General features: G+C 39.9%; 1 protein-coding gene across 2 annotated transcripts in view; it reads left to right on the forward strand.

The window, feature by feature from the left end:
• LOC119726697 (plexin-A2-like) overlaps window positions 1–25,839 on the forward strand; it is a 92,869-nt gene that overhangs the window by 7,184 nt on the left and 59,846 nt on the right. For both annotated transcript variants that reach the window (XR_005270852.1, XM_038198496.1), the window contains exons 2-4: window positions 6,171–7,489; window positions 7,776–7,967; window positions 8,880–9,017. Coding sequence is in view for 1 of the 2 variants with exons in the window: in XM_038198496.1 (XP_038054424.1) it covers window positions 6,314–7,489; window positions 7,776–7,967; window positions 8,880–9,017 (1,506 nt within the window). In the remaining variant the exon portion in view is untranslated. The remainder of the gene's footprint in view (window positions 1–6,170; window positions 7,490–7,775; window positions 7,968–8,879; window positions 9,018–25,839) is intronic.

Here is a 25,839-nt window from a genome sequence, read left to right on the forward strand (position 1 = left end):
CCGCAATCAATCACACAGCATTTTTTTTCCCCGTTACTGCGGATAGATGATGAGTTTACAATTTTTCTCCTCTAATTGTACTCAGTCATGTGCATTATTTCGTATTTCCCTGGTTGCTCGCTTTACTGGTGAGATTTTACAAAGTCCCGATCACTTGATTTTTAAAAATATTATTTCCCAAGCGAGGTTTTCCCACTTGCACGCTTGTTGCTTGATAGATCGGGATCAGATTTCGAAGCTCGCTTATATTAACGGGATGGACCAATCGCGGCCTGCCCGTGAATTAATCACAGATGATATATGATAAATAACCTGTCACTTTCCAACATAAACATCGTATATTACAAGTCTGCCCAACCATTTGGAAAATTCCTCGGGCACGCACATCGGTAGCGGTGCTGCTGCAGGTTTGTGCCGCTTATTCTGTTATCTTCCAACGCCACATTTTTTTTTGGTCAGCCCGTGTCAGGTTTATAATGAGAATGTCTGGACAGGAATGTTTGTCTGCTTTGAATGAAAGGCTGGGATAGATTTGCTACAAGGGACACAATTTGTGCGCTGAAATGAGGTTTGCAGATGATACCACAAATGTACTGATGATTTGTGTGTATTGATAAAAGGCACTGAAAGGAATACTTCACGCCGGTATGTGTACACAGGTATGTGTTCACAGGTATGTCATGTCTATTGTACAATGTAGATTGGTACATATGTACCGGGTTTGTACCCACACATGTTTTCTGTGTTGTATTACAAAGTATCCTGTACTTTGTACACAAAATGTACTTTTAATACAGGAAGTTATGAACTGGGATAAAAATGGATCATACCGGTACAACATGCTCATGTAGATGAAACACTTGTAAAGTATCCAGTTATGGACATGTGTACATGTACCGGTACTTGTATGTATGCAGTTCAGATACTGATTTAATATTTCAGGTATTTTCCAGGAAAAGAAGCAGCCAGTTGGCAGACAGCTGCAAACTCATGAAAATTTATTAGGCATGCAGTACATGTAGTTCAAGTGAGGGTTATCCGCCATGTTCATTTTTGTTCAGTGCATAGTACATACCTGTACATGTACTATAAGTTATCCCGCGTGCGCGAGTGGAACACGAAATAACGTAGTGCGTCTGTGTCCCACATACCACGAGGCCGCATGTATGTGGGACACAGACGCACTAATTTTCCGTGTTGCACGAAAGCCAGCGTGATAACGAATTTATCTTCAAGCAAACTTGACGCACAGTAAAGATGGAACACGCACGCTGTACACAAACTTTTCAGCGATTATCCTATTGCACGTGCGTGTTGTACGGAATGGCGCTCGCATCTTAGAAAAGCGCGATACGCGGAGTGAGGTATGGACCGAGGCCGTGCTACATGGTTACATGTAGCACGGCTTGTTGCCATGGATCGACCAATCAGGATCGAGGATTCAAGTTTACTTGAAGATAAATGTACATATATGTATTGTAAATGCTTGACTAGATCTTATATTGTAGATAAAGCTTTTGTGTTCCTATTTTTGTCAAACCTGTAGCTTTAAACAATGGAATGACATCCTGGAAAAAACAAGCGGTGTACATGTACATGTATGTGCAGTTTATCAAGGTTGTGTTGAGGTAAATCTGTTACTGTTAGGCCTATCCTGTGGACATTACTAGATTAGGAAAATGTGATGCATTTGTGTACCGTATGCAACTTGTAAATTACATGTACATGTACATTGTAAGTATGTATGTACTTTTGTGGAATAGTACCACAAGTAGTTTTTTTAGTACAAAAACATGCACAATCTGGATATGTACCCGGTGTGTACATGTATGTATCTCTGCATTCTCCATAGTCGCCCATAGTGAGTTAATTCGCTTCATTGCATTTACCTAGATGATGCAATGTCAATGAATTATTCACTCAGAAAAATCTTTTCAGCAGACTCGTGCAATGGTTTGTACGTGTACAATATCTGGATTATGTCTGCTAGAAAAACTCAGCAGGCTCAAGTGTTCAGGCCACACGTGTGTTTTGTTTTATTCCATTGAAATTGAAATCATTCCACCTCCGTGGAATTTTTGCTATCATCCTCGAAGCCTCCAAGATTCACGGCTCTGTACATACCATCGGTACATGTACGGTACATGTACCGGTAGGTGCGCATTCTTTTCATCTGAACTTTCACACTGCACCATCAAGTCCCATGTACATGTACATTGTAAAACGTAAAGTGCTATGGCTATGTAACTTTGCAGAGTCTTCCAAAAACTGCCGGATTTTGAAGGATGGGAGGGTTGGGTGAGCAAATGTTCAGTTGTGAAATACACATGAACACATTAATATGTAACAATTAACAAATAAAACATGGTTTGAGAGTTGATAGGCGATATTAGCTCCCCAAAGCATTGGGAGTTGACGGACTAGTTCCCGAGGTGAAGCTAATATCGACTATCCATCTGAACTAAACCATGTTGTATTTGTTTTACTATACCCCATACATATTCACAAAAATATCATGAAGTTGCGCATAAGTTTTCTCGGCAGAATGTTGTTGTGCATGTGCCCCCATCTCTTCATGTAGCTGCTGCATGCTGCTAGGGCGATGTTCGCCCGTGCACATTACCCCCGTGTGCTAGTTCCACGATTGCTTCGTAAAGCGCATGCGTAGTAGGCTAGCGCACTGGTAACTAGTGCAAAGTCTTCTACGCATGTGTATTTTAATCTGTGCGTGAAACTTTGCATGCTCACTTGGTAAACTGCAAAACTAGCGGCTGACACGTGATGGTGAATGGACCAATGAGAACTGGGCTCTTGATCATGAATATGTATGAGGTACAGGTATAGTAATTATGCTTGTAGGCCATTACTTGTATGTATGTATGTATACATACGTACGGTACCGGTACATGTGCATGCTAGAGGTACATTTACATACATGTACATTGTAGACTACAGTTTTGCATATCGTATACACACGTTGCTTTAGAAAGCATTGTTGTTGCTTGGCACAGCATATTATGTACGGTACATGGTACATTTATGTGTCAAACGTAATGATGAAGTCAGTGTGCATCTTTCAGAAGGCCTTACGTTTCATCCTGGTAATGTTTTTGAGGCTCAAGCACTGCCCTCAATGCTGCCATAGGCTTACTGAACAATTGGTCAAACAGGATCTTTAAAATTGACCAGAAATTTGTTTTCATTCAACACCTACGTACATGTACATACATTTACATTTGTACCGCGACATAAATCACTCACTGCATTCCCTGCAAGCAGTTGATTAGAGATGAAAAGTGGCACCATGCACATTGACAAAGATCACTAAACACTGACGAGTTGGCACATTGTGCCCAGTACAGCGCATATTCTTTCGCAGCCGCGGCAGTCCTAATGTGTCCGTGCACATGTGTTGGAATTAGTGCCTATCTATATTAATGCAACCTAATTTGTCGGTGTGGACAGTCTTTGTCAGCACCTCCCAATTCTTACGTGCTGCGGCTGAATAATAAATACATGTGGGCCATGGGCTGGGAGGTGTTTGACGTAGGAAGAAGTGCTGTGGGAACCATACACATGTTCTAAATTATCAAAATTGCGCCTAAGCTGTGTGAGTGTGTGTGTGTCGCCACTTATTATTAAATTTATATTTTCCTTTGACCGAAAATTCCTGCCAGAGTTGAGTGTACATTAGGCCTGATACAGTGAATGTATTGTGTCAAACTGTTTTGTTATCTTGGCCCTTCCGGCTCAGTGTCAAATGAAGTTTAGTTCATACATTTACCGGTATTTCAAAGTTGTGAAGTTTTCTTTCCCACGGTATAATGAGCCGGAAGTCGGTTGCCAGTTCATGATCATCATGAATCACATGGGAAATGCAAAAATTGCATTGACTTGTAGTGTTTTTAGCTGCAGGTATCAGCTCTGCAAGTACCGTGCAATGAGTCTCTCGGTTGGTTGGTTGGTTGGTTAATAACAAACTTCAGCACATGCTTTTTTTGGCAATCAATCACCTTGTCCCTTAGGCCCTCACAACAACATGTGCTTCAGGTCTCCACTGACCAACTACATGTACCAATTTATTGCAGTCGTGGAAAATTGGGTCACAAGGTCACTCATTTCGCATTTGGGCTAGCACTAGTTGTTTGACATGCTATAAAACGCTCCATGCACCAACTGACGTTCAACAAAATAATGAGAATCCTTTTCAGTTGACAGTCACGACCACGTGAGTAGTTGTGCAATATAAGAACAGACTTGGTTTTACATCATGTACGTGACTATTAAAGTTATAGGCTACAGCAGGTCTACAGTTGGGCCGCAGCTTCCAAGATCATTTCAAGCTTGTTTTACTAGACGCCTATTTTTTCCCTCTTATTCCTCACTTCACTGATGCATCTAGTGATATACTCAGTGCAATGGTCCTAAGGTACTTAAAAGATCATCGACCTGTTCCTGGCATCCCTAATGTACCCCAAGCCTTCCGACATGCTTCCGTCATGGCGCGTTAAGAAACATCCTAGCGCCCGGGCCCGCCTCATGTCAACAGGCACAGGAAGAAAAACAATGTTGATTTTTCCTCTGGTGTCCCTTAGTCATGCGGTCCCGTACTGCTGTCTGCTGCGGTGTCAAAAGTTCACAATAGAAGCTGTGGTTAAATCTGCAATGGCATGCTATGCACTGTGCATTGATAAACATATGAACACTGTACATGTACAGAGCTCAGCACAATACCGGTCTGTAAACAAATACATGTACATGTAGCTAGCACAGTGCTCATTCGAATTGGGAGAAACCAACACAATATTTATGTACATGTACGGTGTGTTAAATAAAGGTTTCAGTCCTGTCTCCATGTACAGTACATGTACATGTACGTTATAATCATGTAAGCACACACAATGTAAATAGGGGGTCATTATGTTATTCACATCAAAGTTTGTTGACCTTACAACTGTCCAAAAAGTTGGCTAATCACCAACATTTTAATATAAAAATGAAAGCGAATGCCGTTACAAGGAATGGCTATCAATCAGCTTTCATTTCAGGTGCATTGTCACATTTTCAGTGCAGGTTTCCCAAGAGCCATAACACAGATTACTGATCTAGGGAATTGTATTGTTGTGTGAATTCCTATTAGTGTAACAGTACCCTAAGGAGACATTTTTCATCATTAGTTATACCTTAAAAAGACACCGGACATTAGGGAGTCATTTGAGTGTCTCCCTAATGTCACAACTCCTATTTAGAGGCAAAATGTTGCTGTCGCAAATAGGCTAGATCGATTGGTCATGGTCCAAAACATAAATAGACCAAAATGTGTGGGGGTACGATAAGGGGAAATTGGGGTTAGGGGTCATTAAAGTTGGAACCAGTTTGTGCACAATCCTATGGAAATGTCTCCCTAATGTTACATATCTCGTAATAATAATGTTAACAGAACTTAATAAATTTTGGTTAATTGTCAGTTGTCTGTCTGCCACTGGACTTGGATTACATTCAAACCAGTGTGCATGACTTGCACCTACTAATTTAATCCATGTGTAGCCCTAATCTACTTAATCCGTGAGTTGCCTAATCACTTAATCCAAGGGATTAACAGTTGGCGATTTGATCAAAACCTCATTGTCCATATTGTACACTGGACATTGGTGTTTTACATGTTTGTGCCGTGCTTTTATTTATTACTGCACATTGAAGTTGGTTGCTTCACGCTTCATGTACATATACCGGTATGTGTACTTACCATCCAAGATTAGGCAGTACTTTCGGGAGTGCATGTACTTTAGTGTAACTTTCTATTTCCAAACTGTACAGGTGTGAACTACATTTAGTTCATGATCTATTTCATGGAGTATCCATGCATAACAAAATAGACACAACATTACATTAACTGTGGGCTGTCTCTTGTGTGTTTCAAGGGAAGCATTAAGCTTGTTTACGTGTATACTGAGTGCTGTGGTGCATGCTAAAGGCAAACATCCTCTGTACTGTGTGTGTATTTGACTCGTCTGAAGATGAACATTTTCCAATGTGTTCTCACAAAATATACCTGTACATGTCATGCACACTTGTAGTGCACCTTATTAACCTCTCTGATTGGTAAAACACATTCATTGTACTTTTAAACTATTTCTGAATTCAATTTTTTATTTCCTTTTTTTTTGCAGAAATAAAGAGTGACAATTTCATGTACTGATTGAATGAAGAGAACGGTCAATACAAGCAATGCGGATACATGTAGTAGACGTGTGATCATTGGGAACTAGGAACATATAGTGACAGAAGGTTCATCAAGTGTATCATAGCGAGCATGGAGAACAACAGATCTGCATCTAAAATGGCGGGCTGCATCCAACGCCTTGCTCAGACTGTTGCCAGGTGCCTATTGCTGTGGCAACTGGCTCTAACAGTCGTAACATTGGCCGACAGGTACCCCGTCTTTGAGGAAGTGTACCAGCCAGAGAACAATCTCATCAAGTTGAAGAACATGCTTCTGGATCAGAACACCAGCGCGTTGTACGTCGGCTCTGTCAATCACCTTTACAAACTGTCACCAGATCTGGGCATACAGGCGACCATTGAAACCGGGCCTCGGCAGGACAATCCGGGCTGTATTGCCCCTCCGGTTGACTGCGATTATGAGAGGACCACGACAGACAACATCAACAAGCTCCTCGTTATTGACCAGGATCGCTTGTTTGTCTGCGGGAGTATATACCAGGGAAGTTGCGTCATTCGGAGGCTCTCGGACCTGGGGCTTCTGGGTAATGACAGCTATCAAGAAATCGCCGCAAACACTCCGGATGGAACGTCGGTTGCCTTTGTAGCCCCCGGACCACTAGGTACAGATGTGCTCTATGTTGGAACATCCTACGGGCAATGGATTGACAAAGCCGTGCCAACAGTATCCAGTCGAGTTTTGCCAGTGGAGAACACCGGCAGCGATCTCTTTGAAATATTGGAAGACGCCAACAATTTTTTAGAAGCAGAAATACAGATTCCTTCAGATTTTATCACAAACAATGGGTTCAACATTGACTACCTGTATGGCTTCTCAAATACCAAATTTAGTTACTTTGTGGCCGTACAGCCAAAGGACCCAGAACATATTCAACCCACCTTCTATACCAAAATCGCCAGAATATGTCAACAAGATATAGCGTATTACTCCTACATAGAGTTGCCATTATCCTGTAAGCAAGGCGACACAGATTACAATGTCGCACAGTCGGCGTATGTGGCTACCATAGGATCAGCCCTGGCCTCAGGTAGTGGTTTTGAGGTTGGCGAGAAGGTTTTGTTTGTGACATTCTCTGAATCAAGAGTCGATGAGATTGCACCCACTGAGTCCTCTGCCATCTGTATGTATTCCATCAAGAGGATTAACGAACAGTTCAACGATCGAAGGAAGGAGTGTGCTTCTGGAGTGGGTACGACGGACATCCCATGGCTTCGCAGCACACAGTGTCCCGTCTCTCAAAATCTGGTAAGATTCTTCATACCCCAACGAGGCTATCGCCTCGCCTTGTTCGCTTGGTGGTTGAACAAAGCAGCGATGCCTCTTTAATAACCCAATTACACATTATGCATTTATTTATTAAATAACCCTTGCCCTTTGTCATAGTTGAGTGCACGTATAAATTAGCTTAGCAGTATTTTATGCTACCGGTAAGCAGCTCTGCGAAATAGGGCTGAGGTGTGACTGAGCTACTGTAGTCACCTGACCAGAAGTCATGGTCTAATTTGCCAATGCACTGTTACTGTAATTTCAGGTGGATAGAATTAACGCAGAAGGAACAGAATACTGCCACGATCAGGACTTCATTCGTCCCCTTGGTGGAAACACTCCCATTGCAGCCCAGGCAATCTACACCGATAACTCCATCCTGTCGGCCATTGCTGTCACTGCGCATCTTGACAAGACTGTCATCTTCCTTGGAGATCAACTTGGTCACCTAAAGAAAGTAAGAAGGCCTGTTTGTTGTTATCTTGCATCCTAAAAAATATGGCGTTACGGAAGCAATTAAGGATGTATACGCATAACTTGCAATATATCTTCATCTGAAATTTGGCATTAAAAAGGTACAACTGGGTTTTGCCTGTTATTGGCATAATGTTATTACACTGTAAGCTCAGTGCTTTTTAAAAGAGTTATGAAAAAACATGCTACAATGGTACTCAAACTCAAATTTGTTGCTTACTATGAGCCACTCCACCACGAAGCTTGCCAGTGCTGGCTGGCTGATGTAATCTTATGTGAAACGTGCTTTAACCCATCTAGTGGGAAGTCAATATTCAGAGTAATATGTAAAACCCTTTAAAATCCTGCAGGTCAGTTTCAGGTAAAGGGATATGAGGTGTTAAAGTAACTGTGTCAACTACAGAGTCACTGCACCAAAAACTACACTGTGGAGAGGAGTCTAGCGTGCCCGAATCTGCCTGCTTGCCCTGAGCTTAACCACACCAAAGAATTGTGCAGGGATTTTGAAGTGTTATTCATATTCCACAGAAGATTACCTCAAAGGAATTTGGAGTGTGGGTGCCAACTCTATGGGCAAAAGTGGTGGTTTAGCAAAACTTGAAGGGAGCAGAAGACTACCAGGGTTGATGCAAAAAAAAGAAGAGCTTGTGAAATGGGGAAATCATTATTATCTTGCCTTCAATGTTGTGATTCGCAAAGAGCTTTTTTTTCTGGAAGTGTGGTTTTTTAAGGATCTGGAAGGTAAAAATGCAGGTTTACTCAAGGAACACAAACATTTCAGATAACACTTGCAGATATCCCACTACGTTTTGCAGTCATTCATTCCACTAGGAAATCCCAAAACCAGCATTTTCCTAACTGACTCTTGACTAACCCCTCTATGTTCCTCCTACAGTTGTGGGTGCTGTCACACTCGGAGGCCGTTCTGTATGAAGAAGAGGCCATTCTTAGCGGCGACCAACGACCCGTGGTCAGGAACGGAATCATTTTCAGCCCGGATAAGAACTTCTTTTACTTCATGACAGAGAGAAAGGTAAGCAAAATTCTTAGCGCATTTTTATTAGCAGAATTATCAGCCATAGTATTAGCTCCGCGCACAAGTGCACCCTCAGCGGTAAGAAAGGCAGCGTTGGGGGAGACCACTGGGAGAGACATTTGAAAACGACGCCTGACGCACACGCGAAGATGCTGTGGCTTTGTGCACATATTCAGAATATAATTAGTATTGCGTACTTTGTGCCATATGTGCGTGAACAAAGTGGGGTGCTGTGGTCCAATGGTTACGGTGTTCGACTCGTGTGCCGTGGTGCATGGGTCCGAATCCTGACCGTGGGAACATGGCGCTTGTGCTCTTGAGCAAGGCACTTAACCATTATTGCTTCGTCCTTCGGATGGGATGTAAAGCCGTAGGTCCCGTGTGTTGTGTAATGCACGTTAAAGAACCAAGGGGTTTGCCTCGGTGTTTCTGGCAGTGGCTGCAATATGCGCCGCAGCATATTGTAAACCATTCAATATAAGGTGCTACATAATGGGTCTTATATTTCCCATAAACTTTATTTACCTTTCTTTAATAATAGACATATCTCCAGCGCCTTGAGTACCTAATAGTTGGTAGATACGTGCGCTTTATAAGACTCCGATATTATTTATTATAACAAGTAGGCCATTGAAAGTGGTCTAATTTGGCCACTCGGGTTCGCGCAAGGAGCCCATTGAGTCAATCCTTGGTCTAGTCCAATTTACATTCAAAGTAACATTATTCTATAAAGAAAAAATGCGAGTGCACAATAAGCTCTGGCAGTGTTGCAAGAAGTCTTGCATGAAAGTCTTACATCAAAACGATCAAAAGGATTCCTGCCAGAGCTTAACAATGCGACGCCGAAAAATGCTACTCCGATGGCACAAATGGAAACCATACTTGTGGTCATTTTTTGGTCAATTTTCGGGACGGACAAACAGACAGACTGACCGACCGATCTGACCGACCACCAAGTGACATGTAGAAGCTCCGGCCAGAGCTTCAAGTAAGTAATTTAGAATAGGGGCCGTGTAACATTTCATGTAAATGTGTGTACATGTGTAAAAAAATAGTGCACTCCTGGTGTACATGTATACTTTCATTTATTTAAATCATTCATAGACTCATTTAAGCCTACTTTAAGGGGGTCAATAGAATGTACTGTTAGGTACTCATGCTTGTACTTTAGGCAAAGCAGTTGTACATTTGCAGGTTTCTTAAATTTATTTGTGTCACGTAGACGTACAAATAATAACAGAAATTCTGAAAGACATACAACCTTTTTGTTTTTACAATAGAATATGTTTGTTGCATTTGAGATACATTACGTACCTGAATCTTCCATTGAAACTAGTCTGTCACTGTTGGACATTGCCATATTTACTCTTTTCAAATGTTGTTGTTGTAGATGTAGTCCGTGCACCAGTCTCAAGCCCAGCTGATATACAGATATTATTATTACAAATATTTAATATTGCAAATATTTCCTTGTTGAATGTTCACAGACAATTTGATTTAACCTGGTAGATATTCTGCGTAAAATATTTTTAAAGGGACTGCATCCTTCAAATCCAATACCATTTGCAGAAAGGTCGAAGTGAGCAATTTCTTACAGGGCACCTTTAATTTCCAATATCCAGTAGTCGTCAACAGCAGCCAGTGTTTTGATTCATGCACAGAATGAAACACATTATCGTTGACACTGCTGTGTGACACACCCACACGCACTGCACATTATCCTAATGCATAGCGTGAGGTATGTTTACCCATGCACACTGTGCTCCAAGCTTACCGCAGTAGTATAGGCATATGAATTCTTTTAAGCATCCTCAGACATTGCTGTTCATACAGTTAAATGTACAGTCTATCATTTGCAGCTATCGAAACAGTAACTGACCTAATTATAGCTAAAAAGCATACTTGGTTTAAAGATATCTTGTAATGGGACTAAACTCCCTGTGAAATGATTCTTTCTGGCAAGCTGTCATTTTGAAGAAATCAATGAAAAAGGCCATTTCCAACGATGCGTCTTTAGACGCATCGTTGGAAATTTCCATTAGTACTGTAGTTCGTTTTTAATTCGGCGAAGCGCGTGTAAGCGTTGACACGACGCACATGTGCGCGCTGCTATAATTCGTCGGTTCAGTGCGCGACATCGCGTAGCTGCAATCGCCTCAGTGAGAACGTGTGTTGGATGCTGAATCAGGCCCAATTCAAAACATGACTTAACAACTTTTGATTTGAAATCTAGATCCTAAAAATGATGTTTTCTTGGAACATGTACAGCATTCATTGAGCTAAAATTTCATCAGGTTAGTTGTTCAGCACCCTTCTTTAGATTTTGAGTACTTTTGTTGCTTCAAACGAACATAGTGCACAAATTACAAATGATGGACGCTACCTTTAACTGGCAGAGATATTTTATTTTGTCTCTCTGATATCCCCCCTTCCTGGGAATCAACCTGTCATTCAGTGGGTGCTTTTTTTTGGGAATGGATCGTATGCGAAATCCACCAGTTTCTGATACTGACAGATTGGCTTAAGTGACAGTAGAATAAATTCTTGGGTTTATTAGGCGGGGGTATTTGGAGCATTTGACTGTGTATACTGGATCCAGGAATCTGCCATTCGTTTGATTGCCACTTTGCCAGCTATTCAAGGATTTGATGGCTGCATGATGTTTAGGCCTTTGGAAGTCTCTTCTAACCCTAACGTACCCGAACCCATCAAAATCCACACCCCTGTTTTGGAAGATTTCGTTGGATTCAGGATGCCTCCATCTTGTAAAAGTTGGAGGATTTTGATGGAGTTAGGACAGTAAGGCAAGTGGTACTGCAGGATTTTGATGGATTCAGGATACCTCCATAATGAGCAGTTGGGGGACGTTGATGAATTCAGGATCTGAACAGTTTAACTCCTTGGCTGTGTACGAGGTATACATGTATACTGTACTACACTGGTGGATTCTGATGGACTCACTGGTGGATTCTGATGGACTCACTGGTGGATTCTGATGGACTCCGGACAGCAACATTTTTTTGCATGACAAAATTGGTGGATTTTTGCGGATTCAGGATACTTTCTAGTAAAAGTGCTCAAAGGGTTAGGGTTATTACTACCTTGGTATAAATAATCTTAATTTTGCTGAAACCAACAAGATCATCTCGCAAACATTTTCTATTTACACGATGGAATAATTAATACTGCAAAACAATCCAGCGGTCCATAATATTGCTCGCCTCAGGCAAACTTTAACCGGTGTGCTTTGTGTGCAACTTTTGACCTGCACGCCACGCAGATGCGGCTGGTGCGTTGTTTATCACAGAGGTTTGAATATTTGAATATTCGGTCAATCGCAGTCTCAAATAATCGAATACTAAATTATTCGAAGATGGACAGCCCTACAAATATCAAATAAGAATGACTTCATATGATTTTGTGTTAATATTGGTGCAATGTACTCTTGGAGTATGACCGCATGGCGGAGTACATCAGAATTATAAAATCGTACAAGTCAGATGAAACAGGGACAGAAAAAAAGTGGATCATAAATTTATATAATGACCTACATACCGTACAAGTGGTATACAGGAAACATACCCCGGTACTTGAACCATTGGGTTCCTGCACAATGGAGGATTTTGGAGGATACAGGAAGGTTCATAGAACACAATTTCCATCGGAAGCTTTTCCTTTCTGCAAAAATTTTAGCATAGCTGTTCCCCAAGGACATGGCAAGATGGCCGCACGCGACCTGTCACGAATCTTGCCGATTTGGGTCAGTCAGAGACACTCAAGTGATTCCATATGACAACCCAGATTTCTCTCCCGTTTGCACTCCTTGTTGTATTTGACCAGATCGTCATGGGAATATTTCCTAGCCTAGTTTCATTGGAGCGTGCCAAGAAATCTCAGTCCTGGTGGATCTGATAACATTTTTTTTCTTTTTACTGTTGGGAACGGTATGCGAGGAATTGATGGTGTACATTTTTCCAATCAATCAATCTGGGTCTAATGACAGGATTGAACATAAATTGTTCATGCGTGCGCATATGTACGTACAAGTACAATGTAGATGGTAAAATATCTTCAATGGTGTGATAACTTAAATAAATCAGAAACGGAAAGATAAGTGTTGAACAAAATGTCATGTCATGCCTTCTTCAGCATTCCAGTTTTGATTAAACATATTGTACATTTGTGCATGTGTGCACATGAGTGCCTTTACTATGTACAAGTACATGTACATGTATGCACATTGTATATAAAGTTGAGGTTTTCAATTTAGGGATTGAATTTACATGTAACTAATATAATACTTGAAATTGTAAGAAAATAGACAAAAAGGCATAGAACCGGTATGTTTTCTACAATATGTGAGCTTTTTTTCAGAAGTTGACTTTTGTATTTTTTTTTTAGGCAAAACTGTTTGAATAATTCACGATTTTGACATTTTTGCACAAGTGCTCATCGGTTATAAATAAATATGCGAGATAATACTATAATTAGTATCCTGGAAAAACCCTGACAAATAGATGATCTCATCACATTGCACAATAGTTATTTTTTTGACAAAGTTGTCACAAAGCATATTTTCAAGCAGTCCCCTTTGGTTGGCGCGATAGCTGTGTACAAAGTCCAACCACGGTGGAAATTCCCTCGAGACAAAATGCCAAATAGGAAAAATTGACTCCTTTGCATATTTAAGATCCTTCTAGGCTTGTAGGCAATATTTATTCAGCTTTAACTGAACGTTGATGTCTTTTTTATTTTCTTCAGTTTATGACTACATGTAATATATAACAACCATGGAGTCGGGGGGGGGGGGGGGGGGAGGGGGAGATACCATAGGTTTTTTTTTATTATCTTGATGTTGCAACTGTTGTCTTTTTTTAAAATTAAAATGACAATTAAATTATGGTTCCCGTCCCCCCAACCAGTGGGTTGCAGACATTAATTTAAAAAAATGGAACATCTTCATAAAACATTTGTTAAGAGGGGAAAAATTAATTTGTGGAAGAGCATTGGGAACACAACTTTAAAGGGAATGTACAACATTTGCTGTTGCTGCAATTTTCAGAAATAAATGGATTTGGAGGATTAGTATGTTACAGAAAATATTGTTGAAAAGACTTGTTTTACGTTTTGGGCTTGTAGATGCTGGAAAAAAAGCATGAAAACCAATCTTGTTCTTGTAGTCTGGTTCCCTGCCCCCACTTTAGATGAAACGGAGCAATCATGACTTTAGGAAATTGTAAGGTCAGAGAATCAGTCTAGCAGGTTTGTACCCCTTCACAGGTGTGAAATCAATTGCAAAGAAAACGTGGAATAACTAATAATGAAAAATTAGGAACAGTTTTTGAAAAAAGCCAGTTTTCTCCAACTCTGGTTGGCCGACCAGCATTGGAAAAATACAATTTTTCTTGAAAACGATAGCACACCAGGAGCCACAATTTTACAGGATGCTTAAGACTGTCACTCCCTAACAATCTAGTGAGGTATTTCGTGATTATTTGATCATTTCGTTTTGTGATGTTTGCAAATGTTGTATCTTCCCTTTAACTAGCACATTTATATTGCAGCTTTGTCACCATGCCATGTTTTTCAATCCTCCTGCAACTCCCTTCCGTGGAGGGGGCCCCTTTCCATATATACATCCGACCCACGATTGGATCCCTATCAGTGCAGTCTGGAGTTTTGAGCAACACATTTCTTCAGTGAATCAGGAAGTGTTTGATATAAGGGGGGTCAGGAAGTTAGGGGGACTGTGTGTCAGGGGGCGATAGTCACTGCCTGCATCATGGAAACTAGCGTCAAAGTACGAGAGTCTTAGGTGGAAGTTACGCATGTTTAAAATGTGTTTCGGTGCGTAATTAAATGGTTCCCATAACTGTACAGGTATAGTATATTCATAAAGAGTATATGGTACGTTGTTTCACCGTGGAAAAAAAAACCCCCAAAAAGCATTGTTTCTAAATTTCTATTTTTCTAGCAGTACAAAAAGAGTTTTTTGAACGAGACATTGAAAACAATTTCTAAATAATGGCATATATTTTCAGAAAGTTGAAAACATCCAAAATAGAAGAAGAAAAAATAGTTCTTTTTTTCTTTTTAAATAAAACATACAATTTGAAAATTTGTTTGGAGAAAAAAAAAGAATTGAATATGTTTATTGTTATGGGAACTGTCTGCTGTCATCTCCACAGTGTCTTCAGTCCCCATAGTACCATGTATGGGAGAACTTGTGTGTTGTCCCCAGAACTACAGAACAAGAAATACATTCACATGTGTACATGTGGTACATGTACATCATACATAATGTGTGTACATCAGGCAGAAAATGAAGCATGCACTCTATTCCAAAGAAAAGACCCTTCACTCCTTGTTGATGCCCACAAACAAAATCCACATTGCATGACCTTGCATAGTCAGGTCTTATGCAAGTTCAATACAAAGTGCTGACATTATGCATACAATCCTTGCATGCATGCATGCCTGTTGAGGAATGTGTGTGTTTGAATGGGCCAGTGAAGGTTATCAATTGAAGTCTGGGCTAGCGGGTGTCGAGGGAAAAGACAGTTATGCTGTATTGTTGCAGTGCCATGTAAGCCGCTTGGCATTGCCTCCAAGGCCACGAGAGAATCAGTCAAAGACGTTTTGATACATGTCCCCAACAGCAAAAAAACGCCAGGAATGTTGACGGTAGTCGGGTACTGAATTGAATGAATGGATTTAGGATTTCTGGAATAAGAAATCAATCCTGAGTGGAATCTGGAAAAACATGAGGGAGCTGCAATTTGGAAATTGCAAATTGATATTGATAGGTCAATGTGCTATTCGCATCAGACCAGAGTTTGACATTAACCTGAAAATGAGAGTAACCTTGCATGCAGGGGATTTGAGTACAGTTGAATGCCTTTAACAAAGCAATCATGACTGACCTGGTTACGGTAGATCAATCAGACACCCACGCGCACACGTACCATACGCTCACATGGCTGAACTTTAACTGTCTGGCCTTTTTTTTTGGCTGTCTGAACGTGGCAAGGGTGGAAAAAGGCGGGAAATACACGCGTGATATGTTTGCAGCATTACGCAGTCTGTAAAGTAGAAAACTTACATACATGTACGTATCGTGCCAATTTACACGAATGCAAGTCATGCCAAATTGTGTTTTATTTCAAACAAATGTTCCAATCATGAAAATTTACACAAATTTATTTACGTACCGGTATGTGTACAATATGCTTTAAAAGTGATGTGAAAAAAAACCCCACCAAAATTGTGTGGAATATTCAAGCTCACATTCGTTTGAATTGTCTTTTTTTGAAAACTTTGTGATGTCTTGAGTTAGTTTAACACAATCGCTTACTCAGACTGTATGATGTTCGATGCACATGTACATTGCACATGTACCGCATTGAATACAAAGCTTCATGTTATGACTGCTTTTACTATGCAGTACCGGTAGCTACTCTTTTAAAGATGCATTCCCTGTGCTATTTTCGACATCCGTCCCAAAAAATATAAACTTTTTCTATATTGCTATTATTTCTGGCAATAAAGATATACATGTATTACACTTTTGAATGAGATGTACATAAAAAAAAAAGGGGGGGGGGGAGGTTTTTTTTGTTGGAATAAAATATTTATAAGTTGAAAATTTATTAGTAGCGAAAAATAGAATTTTTGTTGAGGAATAAATTTATGTCTGTGTAGTTTGTATGAAACTGAGGTAAAAAAAACCAACCTTGTGGAAATTTCGAAAAGGTTAGGCGACCCCTTTAACTGATCTAAATTGTGAACTGAGACAGTGGCGTCCCAGGCTCTTTATTAGATCACGGTGCAGGGTTGCCAAGCTCATCACGGGCCTTAATTTGGCCAAATTAACCCCTTCCACCGTGCAGCGGCAAACATGTTGCCACGAAGAGCAGCACGGGTACGGATTGACCTGTATTTACTAGGAATAGCCCCGGCGTGTATGTGATTTCCCTTCACACGTTGGCCAGGGAAAAGGTATGATTCCAAAACCATATGATCATTGGCTGATGAGGTAATTGATGTGCTGTCAACAGGTGGATTTTAAATGCTAAATTCACTAATCCATACCTGCTAATCGTCCCTATTTAATGGAAATCGTTCCTATTTGGAAGTTTTCAGATTGAAAAAAAGACAACCCCAGAATGTTCTGATTTCTGTAAAATATGGGGGGAACAGTTTTCACCCATTCTATATTCAGGAACTGCTGATGTCAGGAACCAGGTCCAAATGATGTGATCGGATACCCGTTTTCAACTTTAGAAATTATGTAATAAGTTCTCAGACAATGAAAAAGAAAGGTTTTGAATGCCATTCGTGGGGAATTCTCAAAATGGAAACCAGGCTATACAAGGAAAACCAAAACAAATTTCACGTTTATGGGTGTTTTAAAATTGCCATCGTTGGACCGCCATCCAGTAGTCTCTAAGGGGTATTTCTGGCTTTCACATTTTGGCAGGTGTATGCTAATCATGCTGTCATGCATGTTGTGGGGAAATCACCATGCTAGTGAATGATGAACTTGTACATCACATGTACAATGTACATGTATTGATGTAAATTTGTGTAAGGAGTTTTTACATGTACATGTACGCAAGAAATCTATTATCCTGAATTCTATATAATTTCTGTATTCATCGTGTATTTGTACAGGTGTTTAACCATCCTTTCTTTAACCTTAGCGGGTTGGCCTCCTGTCATTTGCTGAAGTATTCGTGTCTGACATGTAAACATGTACATTTGTATGTACTATGTGTACCAGTGCATGATGTACAATTACAGTACAGTATGTATTGAACTTTAACCCTAACAGTCCTGAATCCTCCAATTTCAATATGATTTTGCACACCCCTAGGATAGATGAAGAAGTACATACAGTAGCATACATGTACATGTGCATGTACTGTACATGTACCGGTATGTACATGTATCGGTTAGATGTCACTAAAAAGACACTAGTAAATTGTACAAATGTTTTTCACATGGACAAGTACATCTATTTTGAGAACACATTTATGTACATACACAGTGTCTGGGGAGGGGGGGTATAATTTGTTTTGAAGTTAAATATGGACATGAAATACCCATATCACATGTCCATTTGTTTCACTTCAGTTCATTTTGCATTAACCTACGGTGTTTAACTCCTCACAAATCGAAGCTGATAGTATTGATCCACTGAAGCAGAGTTGTTATTTGCCGAGCACCGTAGCTCTGTGAGTTCAAGTGTTTGCGGAGTTTCTGGGTTGTGCAGGAAATACAAACACAATCGCAGAAACATCTGCCACACTGCCATGGCGAAAAAAAAAAAAATAATTGGAGAAAGTTATGGGCCAAAAACCAACAAAAAACTGCGACCCAGCCACAGCTCTTGTCCCCCCTCGGGTCAGACAAGATTTGGGCTCACAATCATTTGTGGAATTATCCCCGCATCATTAGGTTTTGCCTGCACCAAACCAGTGGTGGCCCCGAACCAATATTTGGCACTGCAGCACTGTCTGGGAATTATTGACTGCCAGTCATGCATGGTGCTCCCCTATAGCCCTGGAATTGTATGGACCTAGTAACAAGATCACCTTGCCAGCTGTGGCAAAGGGAAAAACTTTCATTTGATGATGTATGGTTGTGTTGTTGGCCAAACCTCCACATTCATGTACGTGTACATACCCTAGACCTCTACACAAGTACCATATGCACATGTAATTTGTGATTGTAACATGTAAATTAATCTTTGAATGAGGAAAGTACTCATGAAATTATGTTGGTACTGTAATGTACTTGTCTGTCAAGGTCAACTTTTGGTGTCAACTCAATACACCACCTGTTCATTTTGGACGCATATGGTAGTGGCACTGTGTGGACATTCGGATTTTTATACATATGTACATTTATTTAATATGATAGACATGCGGACAGATGTTAGTCATGTATAGTCATTTATTCACACTGTACAAATCTTTGGTCCTGTGCCCTTTACGTGTCCATGTACATGTACCCTACATGTACATGTATGATCCCTGTGTGCAGATGTGCATGAACGATCTCATTTGAATTTGTACACTATGTATTTGGGCCTTTGTACCAGTAGGGTCCAAAGTGTGACATAATCCTATCCCTGTTACCTCTGATCTTTGTGATTTGCCATTCACATATCCAAAAGACTTCAAACATTGATTTCAAACAAGTACCGGTACATGTATTAAAATGACTTCGATTTCAAACAATTTTGTTTTTTTTAATAGAAAAATCTATCCAAAAATTAAAAATTGTTTGAAATATAGGCCCTACATGAATTTACTTTTTGGGAAAAAAGGCATAAAAGGAGTTCATCCAGAATTTACAAAGTCATGTCAGGTGTAACACCAACACTAAGGAAAAAAGTGGACCCCATATCCCAAGCCATTGTACATGTACATATTCAGCTTTTACACTAGATGCATCTCTTTTTATTCCAAGAATGATCATTGCTGATGACAATCAGTGTAGTGAAAACAACAAAGTAGACCTGCTTCCCGGTAGAGGGTCCATGATAACAATGACAAGCCTTTCCAAACCCTCTGAAATTTGTGGCTACCCACTTTAAAGGGAATATACAACATTTGCAAACATCGAAAAATAAAACTACCAAGTTTTTGCGAAATATCTGAATAGGATTTTGGTAAATGACAGTCTAAAGCATCCTGTAAAATTATGGCACCTGGTATACTGTCATTTTCAAGAAAAGTGGTATTTTTGTATCAATTTCCAACGCTGATCGGCCGATCAGCGTTGGAAACAACTGGCTTTTTTTTCAAATACTGGACCCATTTGACCATTGCACTTGTTTGCAATCGATTACACACCTATGAACGGGTACGAGCCAGCTAGACTGGTTCCCTGACCTTACAATTCCCCAATGTATGTAAACTGCTTTGTTTCTTCTTATATGGAGTCAGGGAACCAGACTACAGGAAAATGATCGTTTTTCTTGGTTTTTATAGCATTTTCGAACCCAAAACCTCCAAAAAGTCAGTGTAACTACATTTGCTTTATATTTCCAACCCCCCAATTCCATCCATTTCTGAAAATTACAGCAAAAGCAAATGATGTATATTCCCTTTAACCCAACAAGTGACCTCTAGTTCATATAGGTTAAGCCATCCAAGAAGGGGCACAACTAAGGGCAGGACACATGTGCTTTTTTTTGTTAGGGGAAAAACAACTTGTAGTTTTGAAAGCACTTTCCTCTTTTCCTTTTCCCATTATTCCTTGGACTTGCTTCTGTAAACTCACAGAGTGGGTGGTCAGGGGATGTTATTGGGACAGCGGGAGACGGACAAATAGTTAGGGATGAGGATAAAAGAAGGGGTTATTTGTACAAGTCTTGTTAACAGGCCGGCACCTGCTGTGGTTGATAAGGGATCACATGGCTGATTGGTGCTCTGATTTTTTGCTGCATGAAAAACTGGGACTTTTATGTTTGGCCGATAGCCCTGTTTATTCATGACTAAGGAATAACGGCTCCGTGCGCGAACAAGAGAGGGCGCTTTTAACCACTTTGGAGAGCCCAGTGGATGGGATACACAGCATGCCCGTGTTGGTTCGCGCGTGTTTAGCGCGAAGTCCGCCAGGCTAATTTTATTCTGAATGTGCATAAAGCCATACATGTAAGGTAGCATTAATATCTCATGAGCGTCAGGTGTCGTTGAGAATGCGTTTGAATGCCCTGCCCAATGGTCTCCCTCAGCTCTCCCTTTCTTACCGTTGAGGGGGTACTTGTGCATGGAGTCTATAGTCCATGGTTTTCATGAACCTACGGCAGATGCACATTGTACATGTCAGGATTAGTACCGGTGTAGCGTGAATATCCAACTCCATGAAATGTGGACTCATTGGTAGAACTGCGCACGCGTGAGTACGATACCATGCTATTTTTAGGATCGTTTCGGGAGAGTGACCTGTCATGTGCGAGGGATTAACCAATAATAGGGAAAAAGGGGTCCGATTTTCATAGGAGTCGGATTTTCATGTGACACCGGTACATAATGTACAATGACAACATTTGAATATTGCCATGTACAGCGTATACAGTGAGTGAAATGTTGAGCACCCGTACACATGTAAACATGTAATTTTTTTAACTCGAAAGTTGAGAAAAGGTCCCAAATCCTTTAGAAATTTACGTCATCTTCTTTATGTCATTTTATAATGATGTACCTGGAGAAAATTGGTGGGGGGGGGGGGGGGACCAAGCTTGTGTACAATGTAGGTTGAACTCATCCTCTGAATGTGCCTTCAACCAATAGGGCATTCAAATTCAAAATACGTGCAAGCTGCAACTTTATGAGCGCATGTGATGTGCCTGTTAGCGTGGTTTCACCTCACTGATCTCAGACTGAGTCAGTAATTTTCCTTTTACAAAAACGTAAGTTTTTGTTGCAGTACCCAAGTATGTACTACCGTACGTTATTTTCTAAATAAAGTGCATTTGTGTGGATTATTTAAACAATTGTCAGTTAAAATGATTGTGTCAGAACTACTTCATGTATTGTACATGAACACGCTGTGTAAACAGCGCATACTCGTTTCCTGCATGTTCACAGTCACGTATAGCCTGTAAATACGTGATTATTATTGCAACATGGATGGCTGACATTATCATTAACCTGTGCCTGCATCACACAGTGTAACAGACACAGCCACACCCTAAGCTAGACAGATTATTCATGTAGTGACATCAGTGATGTTTATCAGAAAGGCAAATTTTAGTTCAACAAACTTGTAATGTGGATTATTGTTTTAAAAGAAAAAAAGAGTGTTATTTCATACCAGTAGAAAAAGTCACAAATTTTCTGAGAGTTTATTTGAACACACTCATGGAACTATGTAGTGACCTCCGCTGAGGAGGTTATGTTTTCATCGGCGTTGGTTTGTTTGTTGGTTGGTTGGTTGGTTTGTCTGTGAACAGGATAACTACAAAAGTTATGGACGGATTTTCGTGAAATTTGTTTTAAGGTTGGTCCTTGGTACAAGTACAAATCAATTAGATTTTGGAAGTGAATCTGATCTGGGTGTGGATGCATTTTTTTTTAAATTTTTTTTTTAGGATTCTTCACCATTTTAGACCATGAACCTCTGTGTACAAATTTGGTGACCACATGCCTTATCACCCACATAATCTAACCACACAGGTCAATGGACTAGATCATTTTATTCAATGGGGGAGTGCAGAGATAGACCAACGCAGGCATATACCGGTGCACATGTAGACTACAGAATGTTTGAGTTTAAGGATTAAATAACTAACACAGTCCAACGTTGCTATTTTTCGATAAATTTAGAATATGACCAATCCTGTTGATATTTTCAATGTTCAATAAAATATGGAAGTCCAGTGGACATGTGAGTATTTCTTTTGGGTGTACTGACAGTAAGGCGGCGGAGGTTTGCGCTCTCTGAGTGCTTAGTTTACTTTGTGTTTACAATATCATGCTCATCATGCGTGTGTTTGGGTAGGTACCCGAGCTACTTTGATACTGTGTAGATTAAACAAAATGACTAAAAATATTATTATTGGCTTGTAAATGAACAATAGAAAGACCAAATTTCAAGTGTGTGTTTACATACCATACAATCCAATAAAGATAAACTGGATTTTTGTTTCCATTCAATTTCATTGCTGTGCTCATAAATATTAAATTTACTTTGATATAAAAACAAGTGCAAAAATAAAATGGGTCCAGAAACAATTGAATTCGAGCAGAATTATAAATCTACTACAACCTATCGAAAAACAATGAATTTGTATAATTTATTATACAGTTTGCGGTGGATATCGTGATGATGTCCATGTTTTTTTAATTATTTCTGAGAGTGCAAAAAGCCAGAGTGTCTTCGTGTGAGCATCAGGTGTCATCGACAATACATGTCTCTTCAAGTGGTCTCCGCCAACTCTCCCTTTTGTACCGTTGAGGGGGCACTTGTGCATAGAGCCCATAGTATTAGCTCTTTGCAGAAAATAATCCAATTCGGTATTCCAACTGCGCATGTGCACATCAAAATTTGGCGATATTTCTTTCGGAATAGACATTTCATTGTATGCGTGCAAAGTATAGCGGGGTACCAGCAAAATTGAAGAGATCGTTGTGTTCTGTAGTAAACATTTATTAAAAAAATTTGGACAGCGAGGTGTTTTTGAGGTGTCTGAAGAATCACACAGAATGCTGATTCAGTTACCACGTCCCCCATAGCCTTGTGTGCATTTATCTGCTGCGTTTATCCTGGAAAAAATTTGTCAAATCTTGTTCTGCACCAGACTATTTTGGAATACCGAACTGGCTTATTGTCACATTGGAACAAAAACGAGGTTGTACGTGCAAAACAAATTTATACATGTACCCTTTCACGTTGATACATGTACCCGGTAGTTTAAAGGGAATGTACATCATTGGCTTTTGCTGTAATTTTCAGAAATGAACTACATTGTATTTGAGGGGTTAGTATCACAGATCAAATATTGTTACACTGACTTGTTTGAAATTTTGTGTTCGAAAATGCTGGAAAACAAAGAAAAACAAAAATTTGAACTCAAATTCAACCCAAATGTGCCACAACAAAGATTAACGCATTGCAGTACCTCCAAATGTGAAGGTGAACTTACATGTACATACCAGTATGTGCATTGACCTCAGAATTGGGGTCACCTCTATTTGTTTATGTCTCATTGCAGTAGAGATTAAGTGATTAGCTGAATTAAATAGGTGACTGTCATATGTCACAATAGCCTTAATTGAGGGCAAGGGTGGACCTTTTTAATGTAATTATGCGTACTGGAATCACCCACAGCGACATTAGGCCGTTGGTGCTGGTATTCTGAGCATGCCACTACAGTAATTCACTTACACGTTTAAGCCAGCTTGGGTGAGTAATCCCTGCTCATTTGCATGCTATTTATAGCATTCCAGGAGCATATTATTTATAGTATTCAAGGAGCATTATATTTATAGCATTTTACATTAGGAGAAACAGAAAAACATTGCAATATCTTGGTGACAATAATATGTAGCTGTCCCTTACCGTTAGTCAATATATTACGCAGCTTTATGAGTTGTGTAAATTGGCTAGCCTGGCTACAAAATAAGCTGTCTGTTCCACAATACCCCCCCCCTTTTATCCACTTGTACGTGTGGAGAAGTCGTGTAGCAAACATTTGACAGACTAGCAACCGACAGATGCCGGTTGCCTGACAGACAACTAAAATATTGCTTCTTGTGGGATATTGGTTGGGGCCAGTGGTTTCTGTTTTAAAAGAAACTGTAATTTGAAGACTTTAGAATTTACACTTTAGAATTAAAATTAATGCTATGTGTACATGTTTAATGGATTTTTTTCTTCAGTTTACAAACATGATTTATAATCGGTTGTGGTATTAAGAAAAAATGTTAAAGAGAAAATCTTGTTCAGCAATAAGTTGATGTTTGATGATCTACAGTGTAAACACATATTAACCCTAACCCCTTCAGCACTTTTATTAGAAAGTATCCTGAATCCGCAAAAATCCACCAATTTTGTCAAGCAAAAAAAATGTTGGTGTCCTGAGTCCATCAGAATCCACCAGTGAGTCCATCAGAATCCACCAGTGAGTCCATCAGAATCCACCAGTGTAGTACATATACCGGTACCGGTACCTCGTACACACCACACATATAGCCAACTGTTCAGATCCTGAATCCATTACAGTCCCCCAACTGCTTAATATGGAGGTATCCTGAATCGATCAAAATCCTGCAGTACCGCTAGGCTTACTGTTTTGAATCCATCAAAATCCCCCAACATTTTCAATATGGAGGTATCCTGAATCCGCCGAAATCCTCCCAAACAGGGGTGTAGATTTTGATGGATTCAGGTACGTTAGGGTTAAAGGTAAAATGCAAAATCCTTTTTTACCATCTGTTACCAGAAAAATTTGATTGAACAGAAAAATTTGAAATTTTGTTAGCAATTTCACTACGTGGGTGATGGCATTTCTGGAGGTACCAGTACGCACTGCATTTGTGGATACACTCAAGATAGTAGAAGTAAATTTCGAAAAAATTGTAGGATTGAGGAATGTAAAGCCCAGTAAGTAATACCTGCTTGTATGCCTTCAGATTATTGAAGTCCAGATAATCTCCTAATTGTAACTACCTAAGCAGAATGGTTTCCATCAAAAATGTTGGAAAACAATTTCATAAAGCATTACGATCAATCGTGACCAAATTTGCAAAACAAAAATGTCATGATACTAACGATTCACAATACAGTATGCCGTCGAGCATTTGCCTCAGAGATGCCACTTTTTTAATTTCACGGACGACATCCTGCATACATCCTGCAGTTATTTCCCTATCCCGTATTGATTACGTGCGGTATACCACACAGACACAAAAGCATTTGGAAGCCTTGTCAATAAAACCATTGGTATTCTCACAAACACGCACAAATATCAAATCTTAAATCATGCTTGCTACCGGAACATGTAAAAGAAAAAAAAAATTGCCAGGAAATCTCAAGCGACGGTCGGTCGTTTTAACCAAAAAGTGGTTTGGTTGGTAGTGGTTCTTGGCTATATCAAGTACCGTATCAATACTGTAATTGAGACTTTTTGATGACATGGATAGTGAAGTAATTATGTATTTTGCTATTTGCAACCAGTGGAAAACAACAGAACCATGGTTTACATACGGTTATGAATGCTAATATGCCCCCTCCTATTTCCTTGTTGACTCTAAATTCAAGTGCTGCAAGTGTTGAAATTTTAAACTCTCGTCGCATTCAATAA

Source organism: Patiria miniata, unplaced genomic scaffold, assembly GCF_015706575.1.
Source record: "Patiria miniata isolate m_02_andy unplaced genomic scaffold, ASM1570657v1 HiC_scaffold_2, whole genome shotgun sequence".
NCBI lineage: Eukaryota > Metazoa > Echinodermata > Asteroidea > Valvatida > Asterinidae > Patiria > Patiria miniata.